General features: G+C 41.0%; 1 protein-coding gene across 3 annotated transcripts in view; it reads left to right on the top strand.

Moving 5' to 3' along the window:
* LOC110533865 (A-kinase anchor protein 1, mitochondrial) overlaps positions 1–7829 on the top strand; it is a 29390-nt gene extending 21561 nt beyond the window's left edge. The window contains exons 4-11 of one of the 3 annotated variants that reach the window (XM_036990246.1): positions 4227–4353; positions 4472–4596; positions 4678–5239; positions 5367–5517; positions 6689–6756; positions 6882–6955; positions 7063–7125; positions 7239–7829. In XM_036990246.1, the coding sequence (XP_036846141.1) occupies positions 4227–4353; positions 4472–4596; positions 4678–5239; positions 5367–5517; positions 6689–6756; positions 6882–6955; positions 7063–7125; positions 7239–7301 (1233 nt within the window). In that variant the 3' untranslated portion in view covers positions 7302–7829. The remainder of the gene's footprint in view (positions 1–4226; positions 4354–4471; positions 4597–4677; positions 5240–5366; positions 5518–6688; positions 6757–6881; positions 6956–7062; positions 7126–7238) is intronic. The other 2 variants (XM_036990247.1, XM_021618425.2) reach the window with 2 other exon arrangements.
* Positions 7830–15131: the final 7302 nt, after the last annotated feature.

Genomic DNA, 15131 nt, shown 5'->3' with positions numbered 1-15131 from the left:
AAGGTTCAGTACTTTTGTGAAGCATCACAGCACAGTTGACAAATATATGGCAAATAGAAATCCAAAATGGATGGACATAAGAAAATAGGACTAAAAACAAAATATAACTATTGTAAAATAGGCTTCAACTTTCAGTTCATACATAATCTAGGTGTTATTAGTTTACTCCAATTGAGGGAGGGGTGGTAGGGTTTGCGGGGAATAATAAAGGTATATTCTACAAAGTGTTTTTTTTACCCACATATATATGGGGGATTGGAAATGATGCAGACAATTACATTGATGGAAGCAATCTGTCCTCAATATTAAAGCTGATCCACCCCCTAAAAAAAAATAACATCAAAGGTATTCAAATAGCCCTTACATCAGCTGCAATATCAAAGTGCTGTACAGAAACCCAGCCGAAAAACCCCAAACAGCAAGCAATGCAGGTGTAGAAGCACAGTGGCTAGGAAAAACTCCCTAGAAAGGCCAAAACCTAGGAAGGAACCTAGAGAGGAACCAGGCTATGAGGGGTGGCCAGTCCTCTTCTGGCTCTGCCGGGTGGAGATTGTAACAGAACATGGCCAAGATGTTCAAATGTTCATAAATGACCAGCATGGTCAAATAATAGTAATCACAGCGAACAGGTCAGGGTTCCATAGCTGCAGGCAGAACAGTTGAAACTGGAGCAGCAGCACGACCAGGTGGACTGGGGACAACAGGAGTCATCATGCCAGGTAGTCCTGAGGCATGGTCCTAGGGCTTAGGTCCTCCCAGAAAGAGAGAATTAGAGAGAGCATACTTAAATTCACACAGGACACCAGGAGAAATACTCCAGATAAAACAGACTGACTGAAAAAGAGGAAACAAATAATATTGTATCAGGGGTGTGGATACTTATGTAAATTAGGTATTTTTGTATTTAATTTTCCATAAATTAGCAGAAATGCTGAACATGTTTTCACTTTGATATATGGGGTATTGTGTGTGTGTGTAGATGGGTGAGAATATTTTTGGTTTGGGCTGTAACACAACAAAATGTGGAATAAGTCAAGGGGTATGAATACTTTCTGAAAGCACTGTACATAGTCATTGAATATTAGTCACTTTAATAATGTGTACGTACTTTTTTTAAAAATTTTTACCCACTTTATACTTATACCGTATTCTAGTCGAGGCTCATCCTGTACACCTTTTCTATTCATTTACTGTTTTTACACACCATTATAACAATATATTTATGACATTGCTCGTTATGATATTTTAGAATTTTTCTGGATTGTGTGTATTTATTTTGCTAGGTATTACTGCACTGTTGGAGCTAAAAACACAAGTATTTCTCTGCACCTGCAATAACATCTGCAAACCTGTGTACACAACCAATAAACTTTGATTTGATCAAAATACAACACTTCCAAATGTAGCTGGCTGTCTTCTAAAAGTTGTCCTTTACCAGTGATATACAACTTGTTCCTAGATTCCATGTTTTTAAAAATTGTATTTACAGGATGTGCAACCTGTATCTTTTTAAATATATTTTTGTCACTCTATTGATTTCAATGTGATATCGATAGAAGTCATTTACAAAAGTGTTGAGTTTTGGTGACCCCTGTATCAAAATCCAACATTCTGCATTTTTATCATTGTCAGCTAACCAGTGAGGTGAAAGATATCTCCCGTTTCCATGTTTTTTTTCTTGTTGTTGGGGGCCGGTGTTTGTTTCAACAGGGTGTTTTTGACATTTGTCAAAACAAGTGGTTGGTGCTTGTGCTTTAGAAAATAAATAAAATGGACTGATTTACTGTTGTTGCATGTGTAGATGTTACATTTTAGGTTTCCAATATCACAAACTGTTTCTGCGCATTGGTTATTGATTTGGACACCTTAAAGCTGTGTTTTGACATGAGTTATTTATCTAAATGTGTGGTCCACAGGAAGTTTTAGGAATAAACTATGTAAATGTAACTTTCAATATTAATTTCCAACGGTGACTTCTGGTATTTCAAAATATATAAAAATCCCGACTCAGTTTTGCCCTGCCTATTTGTAGTGTGAGCCATTTAGCTATAGCCCAGATTTGGTAGAGTAGTGTGCTGCAGTAAATAGTCTCTGAGACTGAGACCAGGCACTTGGGTGACACTGAGCTGGGTACAGCTGTCTGATTCGTAGTGCTATGGGGAACGGTGGTTGGGGCTGTGGTCTGGTAATGGGAATCCTGCTGCCTCCTGATGCCATACTGTCCTCATGTTCTCACTCAAGGACATGCTGCCTGACTCTGATCTGTGGCATATATATATATATATATATATATATACACACACACACATGTATTCGGCCCCCTTGAACTTTGCGACCTTTTGCCACATTTCAGGCTTCAAACATAAAGATATAAAACTATTTTTTTTGTGAAGAATCAACAACAAGTGGGACACAATCATGAAGTGGAACGACATTTATTGGATATTTCAAACTTTTTTAACAAATCAAAAACTGAAAAATTGGGCGTGCAAAATTATTCAGCCCCCTTAAGTTAATACTTTGTAGCGCCACCTTTTGCTGCGATTACAGCTGTAAGTCGCTTGGGGTATGTCTATCAGTTTTGCACATCGAGAGACTGACATTTTTTTCCCCATTCCTCCTTGCAAAACAGCTCGAGCTCAGTGAGGTTGGATGGAGAGCATTTGTGAACAGCAGTTTTCAGTTCTTTCCACAGATTCTCGATTGGATTCAGGTCTGGACGTTGACTTGGCCATTCTAACACCTGGATATGTTTATTTTTGAACCATTCCATTGTAGATTTTGCTTTATGTTTTGGATCATTGTCTTGTTGGAAGACAAATCTCCGTCCCAGTCTCAGGTCTTTTGCAGACTCCATCAGGTTTTCTTCCAGAATGGTCCTGTATTTGGCTCCATCCATCTTCCCATCAATTTTAACCATCTTCCCTGTCCCTGCTGAAGAAAAGCAGGCCCAAACCATGATGCTGCCACCACCATGTTTGACAGTGGGGATGGTGTGTTCAGCTGTGTTGCTTTTATGCCAAACATAATGTTTTGCATTGTTGCCAAAGTTCAATTTTGGTTTCATCTGACCAGAGCACCTTCTTCCACATGTTTGGTGTGTCTCCCAGGTGGCTTGTGGCAAACTTTAGACGACACTTTTCATGGATATCTTTAAGAAATGGCTTTCTTCTTGCCACTCTTCCATAAAGGCCAGATTTGTGCAATATACGACTGATTGTTGTCCTATGGACAGAGTCTCCCACCTCAGCTGTAGATCTCTGCAGTTCATCCAGAGTGATCATGGGCCTCTTGGCTGCATCTCTGATCAGTCTTCTCCTTGTATGAGCTGAAAGTTTAGAGGGACGGCCAGGTCTTGGTAGATTTGCAGTGGTCTGATACTCCTTCCATTTCAATATTATCGCTTGCACAGTGCTCCTTGGGATGTTTAAAGCTTGGGAAATCTTTTTGTATCCAAATCAGTCTTTAAACTTCTTCACAACAGTATCTCGGACCTGCCTGGTGTGTTCCTTGTTCTTCATGATGCTCTCTGCGCTTTTAATGGACCTCTGAGACTATCACAGTGCAGGTGCATTTATACGGAGACTTGATTACACAGGTGGATTGTATTTATCATCATTAGTCATTTTGGTCAACATTGGATCATTCAGAGATCCTCACTGAACTTCTGGAGAGAGTTTGTTGCACTGAAAGTAAAGGGGCTGAATAATTTTGCACGCCCAATTTTTCAGTTTTTGATTTGTTAAAAAAGTTTGAAATATCCAATAAATGTCGTTCCACTTCATGATTGTGTCCCACTTGTTGTTGATTCTTCACAAAAAAATAGTTTTATATCTTTATGTTTGAAGCCTGAAATGTGGCAAAAGGTCGCAAAGTTCAAGGGGACCGAATACTTTCAAGGCACTGTGTGTGTGTGTGTGTATGTATGTGTATATTTATATATTTATTTATATATATATTTATATATAAATATAAATATATATATATATATATATATAAATAAATAAATAAATATATTGCACACACAGACCGCTCCTTCCAATTACTCTGAGAGGTGCTCGGTGGAATTGGTTACATCTGAGCACGTTATCAGAGCAAGCCATGCGAAGGGTGACATGGACAGCCTATATGCCACTCAGAGAAAAACACACACATACACCTTCTAGTATGGTATAGGAACTTATGCATGATTATCTCTCTTTGAATTCTGTTTCACTGTCCGACAGCATCTTGTTGGGAGATTGATTGGGAAGCAGGGGCGATATGTGAGCTACCTGAAGGAGACATCCGGAGCGAACATCTTCATCGCCACCCTGCCTTACACCCAGGAGTTCCAGATCTGCCATATAGAGGGTGAGTGCACAAGACGCTGGCTCTCCACAACAGGACATCACTTGTAGTCAAGCACCTAGGCTTTGGTAGCTGCATTGCCCCTTGTGGCTTGCTCAGCTTGTCCCTCTGTTTCCTCCAGGGTCAAAGGAGCAGGTGGATTGTGCTCTGGAGCTGATCAGTAAGAAGTTCAAAGATCTGGATGTGACCAGCTGTTATGTCCATCCTCCAGTGGCCAGACTGCCTTCTCTCCCCATCACATCCTGGGTAAGTAGTATCTTTTGGTTGGCTGAAGTAGTGTGGAACAGTGGGTAGTGCGTTGCCTAAAAGCCTCTCTCTCTCTCTCAGCTGCTGCTTCCCCATAGGGTGACAGTTGAGGTAACCGTGATCCAAGTAGCCTCTGGGAACTATGTGTTCCTCCAGCAGCACACACACCCAACCTTCCATGCTCTCCGCAGCCTGGACCAACAGATGAGCTTGTGTTATTCTCACCCAGGGTGCCCTCCCCTGCCGGCCCCAGTGGAAGGTAGGCATGCACAGCCAGGGTGCCCTCCCCTGCCGGCCCCAGTGGAAGGTAGGCATGCACAGCCAGGGTGCCCTCCCCTGCCGGCCCCAGTGGAAGGTAGGCATGCACAGCCAGGGTGCCCTCCCCTGCCGGCCCCAGTGGAAGGTAGGCATGCACAGCCAGGGTGCCCTCCCCTGCCGGCCCCAGTGGAAGGTAGGCATGCACAGCCAGGGTGCCCTCCCCTGCCGGCCCCAGTGGAAGGTAGTCATGCACAGCCAGGGTGCCCTCCCCTGCCGGCCCCAGTGGAAGGTAGGCATGCACAGCCAGGGTGCCCTCCCCTGCCGGCCCCAGTGGAAGGTAGGCATGCACAGCCAGGGTGCCCTCCCCTGCCGGCCCCAGTGGAAGGTAGGCATGCACAGCCAGGGCCTTGGGACTCCTTACCCTCGGATGATAGTATCTTTCTGTGGTGTCATTTCCTATCTCAAATGTTTTTCTCACACACACACACACACACACACACACACACACACAGTGGGAGTGATCTGTGCTGCCCAGATGCCTGAGGGAGCCTGGTGGAGAGCGCAGGTGATGGGTTACTATGAAGAAACCAAGGAGGTGGAGCTCTGCTATGTGGACTATGGAGGCTATGTCCTGGTGAAGATTGACACCCTCCGCCAGATCAGGTGACACACTAACTGTGGGGAGTCTAAATGTAACTGGAATAGAAGTTGATGTTGGAATTTACCAGTGTTTCCATTACCTGGTAAAACCTTCTTTTGGATGATTTTATTTCATTTTATGCATACAATCTGACCAAATTAAAAACATGTCCAGCAGAAAATATTATATTGAAAAAAATCAACATCCTCTATAAATCACATTGGCTGTTCATTGGAGGTTGGTTCAGGTTCTTTCAATCGCATCATCGCTCTCTACTCTGCCGGTCGGTTTTGAGAGCACACTCTCGCAAGCAAACTTTCAATGTACCAACTGGTGCTGGCCAGCAAAGTGTCCCTCACCTGTAAGTCTGTGACTGACACAGAATTGTCTACCAAAGAGGAGTATTTAGATCAGCATTTCCCAACTCCAGTCCTCCAGTACCCCCAACAGTGCACACAGCTCTGGACAAGTGCACAACTTGTCAACTAATCATCCAGCCCTCAATTAGTTGAATCAGTTGAGTTTGTCTGGTACTACAAAATACAATTGTGCTGTTGGGGGTACTTGAGGACTGGGGTTGGAAAACGCTGATTTAGAGGAAGTAAAATTACTTTCAATGCCTCATCGTGTAGTTTGCTTAAATTATTAGCAGTTTAAGCAATCTAGCTAACTACCTACTGTACCAAGGATGGAGGCACAGATAAGTGGGTAAATAGATTGACACTGAAACAGAGAATATTTACAAGCCAGATGGACAAAGACATGCATTTTGCAAGGAGCCAACGTTCATTCCTCCTTGCATAATTATTGTAGTCATTTCCATATGGTGTCAATGAATCGGCAGTGGGTAGTCCTAAAGAAAGCATTACCTTACACGTCAACTAGGCAAGTCCGTTAAGAACAAATTCTTATTTACAATGGCGGCGTACACCGGCCAAACCCGGACGACGCTGGGCCAATTGTGCGCTGCCCTATGGAACTCCCAATCACGACCGGTTGTGATGGCCTAGATTCGAACCAGGGTCTGTAGGGACGCCTCTGCCATTGAGATGCAGTGCCTTAGACCGCTGCACCACTTGTGAGCCCCAAGATTTTGTTATGATATATATGATATATTTGTTATGGCCGGTAAAGCTCACATTTTTGATCTGCATCTGAAACGTGGGATTGACTTTGCTGTTGGTCTTCCCACAGATCAGACTTTGTTGCCTTGCCTTTCCAAGGATCTGAGGCTATCCTGGAACATATTGCACCCCTTCCAGGTATGTTTCAGCTGTATTTATGAAACAGAATTTCAAAATGTTGTCAACAGTTTAAACTCTGTATTTAAACTTCCATTAATGTTCATGCTCTCATATCACTGTGAACTCTCTTCCCTATCTACTAGGAGAAGAAGGGTTCTCTGTTGCAGCCAAATCTGCACTGGAGGAAATGACACAAGGATTGCCACTACTTGCACAGGTAGAGAAAAGTACATGGATATGTCTCCTCCTGCTGGTGTACAGTCAGCACAATGACAATAAGGAAAGGTGGTCTCTGTTCTTACCCTGTATCTGCACACTCCCCAGGTCACAAGCTGTCACACCAGTGGCATTCCCTTGGTACAGATATGGAAAACTGAAGGAGAAGAGGTATGCAATACTTTTATATTTTTGAAGTCGTCCACTGTTTATGTTAAACCTCTTCATTTATAAAAGTATTCTAATGGCTTCATGTTGCTAATGTTTCTCTCTTGGTCTTCCAGTTGGTGTCTGTGAACCGTGCTCTGGTGGATAACGGACTGTGTAGCTGGGTAGACTGCCTCTGACTGAAGACCAATCCTGGCCCTGTTTGGATAGTTTTCAAACGTATCCTCCCTCCCTTTTTAAGTACAGATCTATAAGGAATTGGATATGTGTGAGTAAGGTTACCAGCCCTATTACCCTCACCAATCTACCAATTTAGATCTGTGATTACTTCAAGGAAAGTAGGAAGGAACATTAGATCTCTGAAGTATTCAAACATGGCCCCTGTCTTGCCTTTCATCGTTCCATCCCCTCAGTCCCATCCTCTGGACTGTTGCCCTGTTGGGGCACAACAATGTCTTCCTTCTCAACTCGACTGTTCATGCTTGTTGTTTCTTTATCACCATGTACACTTTCTGATGTAATTATTTGGTGAAGTTTTATTTATAGCCCCCACCCTTATATAAATGTTTGTTAATTATGCTTACATGATTTTTGACCAATATTATTCACAATTCATCTAATTACTGTTTTGTTTTCAATGGATACAATCCTATTAAGAAACTAAATAAAAATGAACTGTCCTTTCTGAGGTGTCCACTTTGACCACAGCCACAGACTTATGTTGTGAGATGTACAGTATAATGAAGCTACAGTCTATCACATCTCATTCAATTAATGCATGTTGTGTACATTTTGTGAGTTTGTTAGATGATACACATTCAGGAACCTTTTGTATATTGAGCTCGATGTCCAAACTAAATATGCACAGTGTACTAAACATTAGAAACACTTTCCTAATATGGAGTTGCACCCCTTTTTGCCCTCAACATCATCAGTTCGTTGGGGCCTGGGCTAACATTCCACAGGGATGCTGACCCATGTTGACTCCATTGCTTCTCACAGTTGTGTGACGGTAGCTCGGTGTCTTTTGGCTGGTGGGCCATTCTTGATACACATGGGAAAACTGATTGTGCTGCCATACCCTGTTCAAAGGCACTTAAACATTTTGTCTTGCCCTTCTGAATTGCACACATACGCAACCCACGTCTCAAGGCTTAAACATCCTTCTTTAACTGGTCTCCCCTTCATCTACACTGATTGGATGTAACAGCTGACAATAAGGCGTCATAGTTTTCACCTGGATTTACCTGGTCAGTCTGTCATGGAAAGAGCAGGTTTTCCTAATGCTTTGTACATTCAGTGTATTGTGGCTCTGTAGCCAAGGACATTTTGACTTGGTCAACCAGTGCCGGTGAGGAACTTGTCTGGACTGTTAAACTCACTGAGGGTTATTGTGCTTCAGCTTTGATCCCCGGAGTGTTTGTTTCTACGTTTGAGTTATTTGTATGTCTCTGATAGTTTTTGAAGTGGATGTTCTGGGGAATGATGGAATGAGTAAACAAGAATCTAGCGAATTCAGTAGATGGCGCCAAAGGCTTAGTTTTTGCTATTCCTATTAGTCAAGCACTAGACCGGGAATGTTACGAATACAGAGAGCATCTGCTGTCTTGATAAGCACAGACAAATGTTTCAGTCAACTGAGTACCGTGTAAAGAATGAGTGTATATGAATTTTAGTTTGACTACTAAATGTTATATAAACTCTCCGTGGTTACATTTGTAATCAAACATTGTTTACCTGTGAGGGAACTTGGTAGGCCCATCGTTCAAGGCAGCTGAAGACTTCGTTATTATTTTGCAGCTAACTACTCATCGCACTCAACTATGGAATTAATCACTTGCAGGACCAAATTAGAGCCATTCTGCATTAATACTGTATACAGGAAACCATGCCCGTGTCTGAAGGAAAACTAAATTAATTTGTAATCCACTTTTGTCTAGATTCATCCCAAATTTGAATTTAACACAGTAAAAAAAATTGTACGTGTGTGAAGATGTGTTCTCTGTTTCTTTGGCTTTATGTACATCCTTCGTTTGTATCTTAATTCTGCAACTCATAGTTTTCTTTCATCAGCTTCTATCCAGGTTTTTCTTGGGGGGTGGGGTCATTACTTTTTGTTTCAATTTAGGGTCGTTTCACCACAGATTTGTTACGTTATTTGAGTTGGAACTGAATGAAAATATTAAGTACATAGGGTTATTATTTTGTCACGAATGGACAGATTTGTGGATTGGATTTTCTCCTTTTTTGTTCTATTCACTATAATTGTCAGTGGTGTACGTTGAAGACTGAGTGACCGTTGTCTTCCCGCGTGCCTTCCCGCGTGCGGTGGGCATTTCAGAAGTCCGTTGTTCTGCTGATAGGATAATAGGGAGGGGGTTGGGGAGGATTTCAGAAATCACCTGTGGTGCACATTAATTTTCCAGCAAAGGCCCCATGATAATGCAGCAGCATGCACTCCTTGGTGTCTTTTGATGAGACTAATTAAAGGCATGAGGCATGTAAAAAAAAAAGAAAGCTAATCGGGGGGCAGGACTATGAGGAGCCTCATCCAAGACCCCTATTGATTAATGAAGTCACACTGTCATTCCCCATTATCTTCGCTGCTTATAATAGCACACTCACTCACCCACCAACAGTGGAGAGAGATTGAAGGATTAGCAAAGGTCTCCTCACGTTGCGCTCTATAAATGCTCTCTTTAGTCATGATGCTCAACTCAAGTCAGTGCTATACTTCATGATGTTTTGATTGTGCTGCTGAGTGCAAGGATTCATTTGTATTTTATGTTACATGTCAGTTATCTTTTTATAATATGTAATAGTATTTCTTAAAAGAGTAATGTTAATTTGTGATGGTTGAAACAGAATACAAAGCTTGCCTTTTCATGGAAGAAACTAGTGATCTATGAATGACTCCCAACTTTATTGTTGAATAGTATTTTTCTATATCTATATTTTATTTATATATTAACCAAATTGCTATATTGTTGTAGGCCTACGTTACGTTATCCTGCAAATGATTGTTTCTGGATATTTCTGTGAAGTTGTGTGGGTGGCTAACCAGCACAGGTGCAATTGATTAGTCAATTATGGGACCTAATGTAGGACACAGGTGTGCTGGGAATTAATAAGAGGGTGGTAAAGGTAAAAACAAAATGTATCATCCAATCACAGGTATTGCTTTTTAACAGTTTAAAATCCTCTGGTAAAAATAACTTTTATATCCCCCCTGTATTTGGCTTGACACATTTCCTCTTTTAAAAATACAGTAATAATATAGCAAGACATCGCAATCACTACCTAATATAATCTTCCTATCTGCTATTTAGGCTCCTCTATTATTTACGTAAAATGGCCTTTCAGATTAAAGGTTGTTGAATCACTCCTTTTTGATTTTAATAAATAATAACATTAAGAATTGACATGCATGGCATCAAAACCATGGTTGTATCTGGGGAATACTGCAGACCAGGGCAATGTTTTGAAGCAAATGTCATCATTACAATATGGGTTGAATATGTGAAGTCATGATTAGGGATTAGACAGCAGCAGAGCCCCCTAACACAGAACAGCAGAGCCTCCTAACACAGAACAGCAGAGACCCTGACACAGAACAGCAGAGCCTCCTAACACAGAACAGCAGAGCCTCCTAACACAGAACAGCAGAGACCCTGACACAGAACAGCAGAGACCTCTAACACAGAACAGCAGAGACCCTGACACAGAACAGCAGAGACCCTAACACAGAACAGCAGATACCCCAAACACAGAACAGCAGAGCCCCCTAACACAGAACAGCAGAGCCCCCTAACACAGAACAGCAGAGCCTCTGACTGTCACTGAGATCTATGCATCGATCTCTGCTGGAGCTCGCAGTATGAGGACAAGGGACTGTGTGACAGCTGCAGCAGACAAGGATGTCCCCAGCTGTCCTCTCACTCAACTTCCCCTCTTCTCTCCTCTCACACTAATTTCTCCTTCTTTCCCTTTAAATCTCCAATAGCTCCATGCGAACAGCATCCACAGGCCTGGTTATCTCTCTGCCGTCCTGCATGCTGAGTGCCATCACTACTGAGGAGCTGTGTGAGAACAAAGTCTTCATGTTGAATGCTTGTCAATGCTATGTTCAATATATCAATGCTCTCAGGACAATGTTTCCTTGTCTCTAGGCTCAGCTTTCTGGGTGGAGGGGTTCACTTTATTGAGCTAGTGTTACATTTCTTAGCTTCTTGTTTTAACCTTACTAGATGGATACAGTCCCCACATTTTTCCTCAATGAAAAATGCATCTAACTTCTGGGAGTTTTTTAAAAGTGTATTTCATGGTGCAAAACAGGAACCTATATGTTTCACATTTCAATAGGGAATCGAGTCATAGATGTTTTGATGTGCGAAAGTATCAAATTGAAATGTTCAAAGCATGTAACAGATGTAGGATAGAAAAATGTAACCGTCCTTTAAATACTTTATGCGTTCATTAATCGAACACAGATGCTATTGTGACTGCAGGAGCACTCACAGAAGTGTCCATGCCGTAGAGCGATCTAATGCAGTTTCCTCACTGTTGTTAAGGGTGTTCCCATGGATTTTTACGTATTGTCTCTAACCTTGATCACTAAAAGACCAATATTTTCCCTTTACTTTTCAGCACTGAACAAACCTTTGACTGTGTGTATTGTTAATTACTAGGTAGCGATTGATTACATTAATATGTAGAGAGGGTTTATCACATATCATCATGACTGGTGAAACGCATCTCAGCTGTTAGGCTGGAAAGCAGCATTGCCCATGTTGTTTTGAAGGCTGAATTGCATCTCAGACATGCTCACTTAACACTAGTGGCTGCTCAGATTAAAGGGAATGCTCCACCACTCCATAAACCTTGGCTTGGAGTGTTTGCCTTTCATTGAATACAACAGCTGTCACAATTACTGGGATATATCCACATTGTGATGTTTACTTGCCTTGTGTAAAGTACTTTGATGTATTTGGCTGTTTAGAGCTCAGCTTAACCGTGTGCGTGCCTGCTAGAGAAACACAGAGAAGAGAATACGATAAACAGTATAAATTGACTCATTTACCAGAGCAAGCATCAACATTTAGTTGTTGTAATATTGATCAATTCAAGTGGCTTTTTCCTCTTTGAGTGGTGGCTCATACAAAAATAATCAATTGCAGTGCCTTCAGAAAGTATTCACAACCCTTGACTTTTTTCACATTTTGTTGTTACAAAGTGTAATTAAAATGGATTTAATTGCCATTTTTTGTCAACAATCTACATTTGTAACATTTGTACAAAAAAAAATAAACAAATATATCTTGATTAGATAAGTATTCAACCCCCTGAGTCTAACAATTTTTTCAGAATGGCACAAATTCCCCGATATCAGGGTACTCATGTTTGCTTTCAGAGCATGTTAGAATCACCTTTGGCGATTACAGCTGTGAGTCTTTCTGGGTAAGTCTTTAAGAGCTTTCCACACTTGGATTGTGCAACATTTGGTTGTTGATCATTGCTAGACAACTGCAACATCACTGTCTTCTTGGTAAGCAACTCCAGTATATATTTGGCCTTGTGTTTTAGATAATTGTCTTGCTGAAAGGTGAATTTATCTCAGTGTCTTAGCCCCATTCTATTTTTTTTACCCTGAAAAACTCCCCAGTCCTTAACGGTTGGTTATAAGCATGCCAAAAACATGATGCAGCCTCCACTATACTGGAAAATATGGAGAGTGGTACTCAGTAATGTGTTTTGTATTGGATTTGCCCTAAACATAACACTTTGTATTCAGGACAAAAAGGGAATTGCTTTGCCACATTTTTTTGCAGTATTACTTTAGTGCCTTGTTGGAAACAGGATGCAAGTTTTTATTCTGTACAGGCTTCCTTATCACTGTCAATTAGGTTAGTATTGTGGAGCAACTACAACATTGTTGAGCCATCTTTAGTTTTCTATCACAGCCATGTTATGGGGTATTGTGTGTAGACCAGTGACCAAAAAAATCTCAATGGAATCCATTTCAAATTCAGGCAGTAACACAACAAAATGTGGGAAAAGTCAAGGGGTGTGAATACTTCCGAAAGGCACTGTACATGTGAAAATAAATTCTACCTACCAATGTTGAACCTCCTCTATGTTTGGGTTCTGTCTAGGAATAAGAGCAGCTTCAACATGGGTTAGAATAGCTTCATATAAAATCATGTTAATTGTAAAAAAAAAAAAAAAGTTGACCTGTGTGACTTGTGACCGACACTGAAAATAGCTCTCATAGACAAGACAGTTCAAAGTCAGCAATGACATCACTTTGCAACCGGTTCTAAGTGCCTTACAAGGGTTCTACTGAAGAAAAAAAATGATTCATTCCAGGAACTGAGTGTGTGTGACATGCCTTAAAAGTGTTCTTCTTCTAAAAAAAAAAAGATAAATTATTGTGTGTGTGCGTGCGTCTTCCTCCCTTCGTCTCAGGCCGCAGTAAGGAAATAAACAGCAATCACTGTACCATGACTTGAAATCCACTGAGCATCCAGCTTTAATTGAGCTCTCACTTGTGTTCAGATTTAATGGAAAACAAGGCCCGCTTCCCCCAGTTACTGAGTAATGAACATGCATATTCAGAGGTTACAATTAAATCCACCTCTTTTTTTTCTCTCCTTTTTCATCTTCAGGTGGACTGCGTTTCTTGTACTGTAGTGTTTCAAAATTCAACATGGAATACAATGCTAAAATCTTTTCCTATTAAAATAGTGTCTTATTATAAGTGATTATAGGGGATGTGAGGTAACACATTTCTGAAACAATTCTGAACACCATTTGAACAAAATATCCCCCTTCTATGCATAGCTCTGCAGTGTACCAGTGTACCTGTGGTTATTAGAAACATAGCCCTATTCTATATAGTATAGTACAACACATATTGCAGGCTAATACTGTGGTACCATAGACCTACTTTAACCTGTCTCTGCAAGAGTTAAATATTAACAATCTACTGTACACGTTCATACAAACATGCATAAAATATTAATGCATTTATTTAGGTTAAATAATGATAATATTGGTAATTTAAAGGCGCAAACAATTAGTTACAATATATGTCAATTGTATAGTTTAACATCTGTAATAGCCAATATGCTTATTTTGACAGCCTGTTCATTTTGACAGCCTGTTCACCCCGCTACCATCTACGCTGAGACAGTATAGGTGCATCAAAGCTGGGACTGAGAGACTTTTAAACAGCTTCTATCTCCAGGCCATCAGACTGTTAAACAGTCAACACTAGCCGGCCTCCGCCCAGTACCCTGCCCGGAACTTAGTCGCTGTTACTAGCCGGCTACCACCCGGTACTCTACCCTGCACCTTAGAGACTGATTTGTCCTATGTACATAGTCATTGAATACTGGACACTTTAATAATGGGTTGCATGCTGTTTTTCCCACTTTATTTATATGTAAATACTGTACTGTGTAAAGCTGCTGTACACACCTTTTCTATTCATATATTGTCCATATAGTCTATCTATATTTGTGTGTGTGTGTGTGTGTGTGTGTGTGTGTGTAATTTTTTATGGAATCTGACATAGCTTGTTCTGATATGTCTTAATTATTTTACTATTTGGCTTAAGTGCGTATTGATAGGTATCATTACTGTTGGAGCTAGAAACACAAGCATTTCGCTGCACCTGCGATTATCTGTGTACACGACCAAGAAACTTTGAATTTAATTGATTTTTTGCAAATATCATTCATCGTTTCTCGAATTGCATGTGCGCCCTGGAAGGAAATTATGCATTGAATAAAATGTTGCCATTAGGGAATGTAAAAAAAATGCATATCGACATTGTAACTAATCAATTGTTACATTGTCATAAGAAGGTTATGACCAATATGGGGAGTTGTTTTCTGAAATATATAGGCGGGTTTAGTGTATTGACGTCAATTGGATTGGTTAGGTGACGAGCCCTCGCCCCGCCCAGTGTGGGGTAAGGGAGGGTAATGCAGAGAGAGGGAGGGAGC

This window comes from Oncorhynchus mykiss, chromosome 10, assembly GCF_013265735.2.
Source record: "Oncorhynchus mykiss isolate Arlee chromosome 10, USDA_OmykA_1.1, whole genome shotgun sequence".
NCBI lineage: Eukaryota > Metazoa > Chordata > Actinopteri > Salmoniformes > Salmonidae > Oncorhynchus > Oncorhynchus mykiss.
The sequence above is the reverse complement of the archived record's forward strand: the minus strand, read 5'-3'. Positions and strand labels throughout refer to the sequence as shown.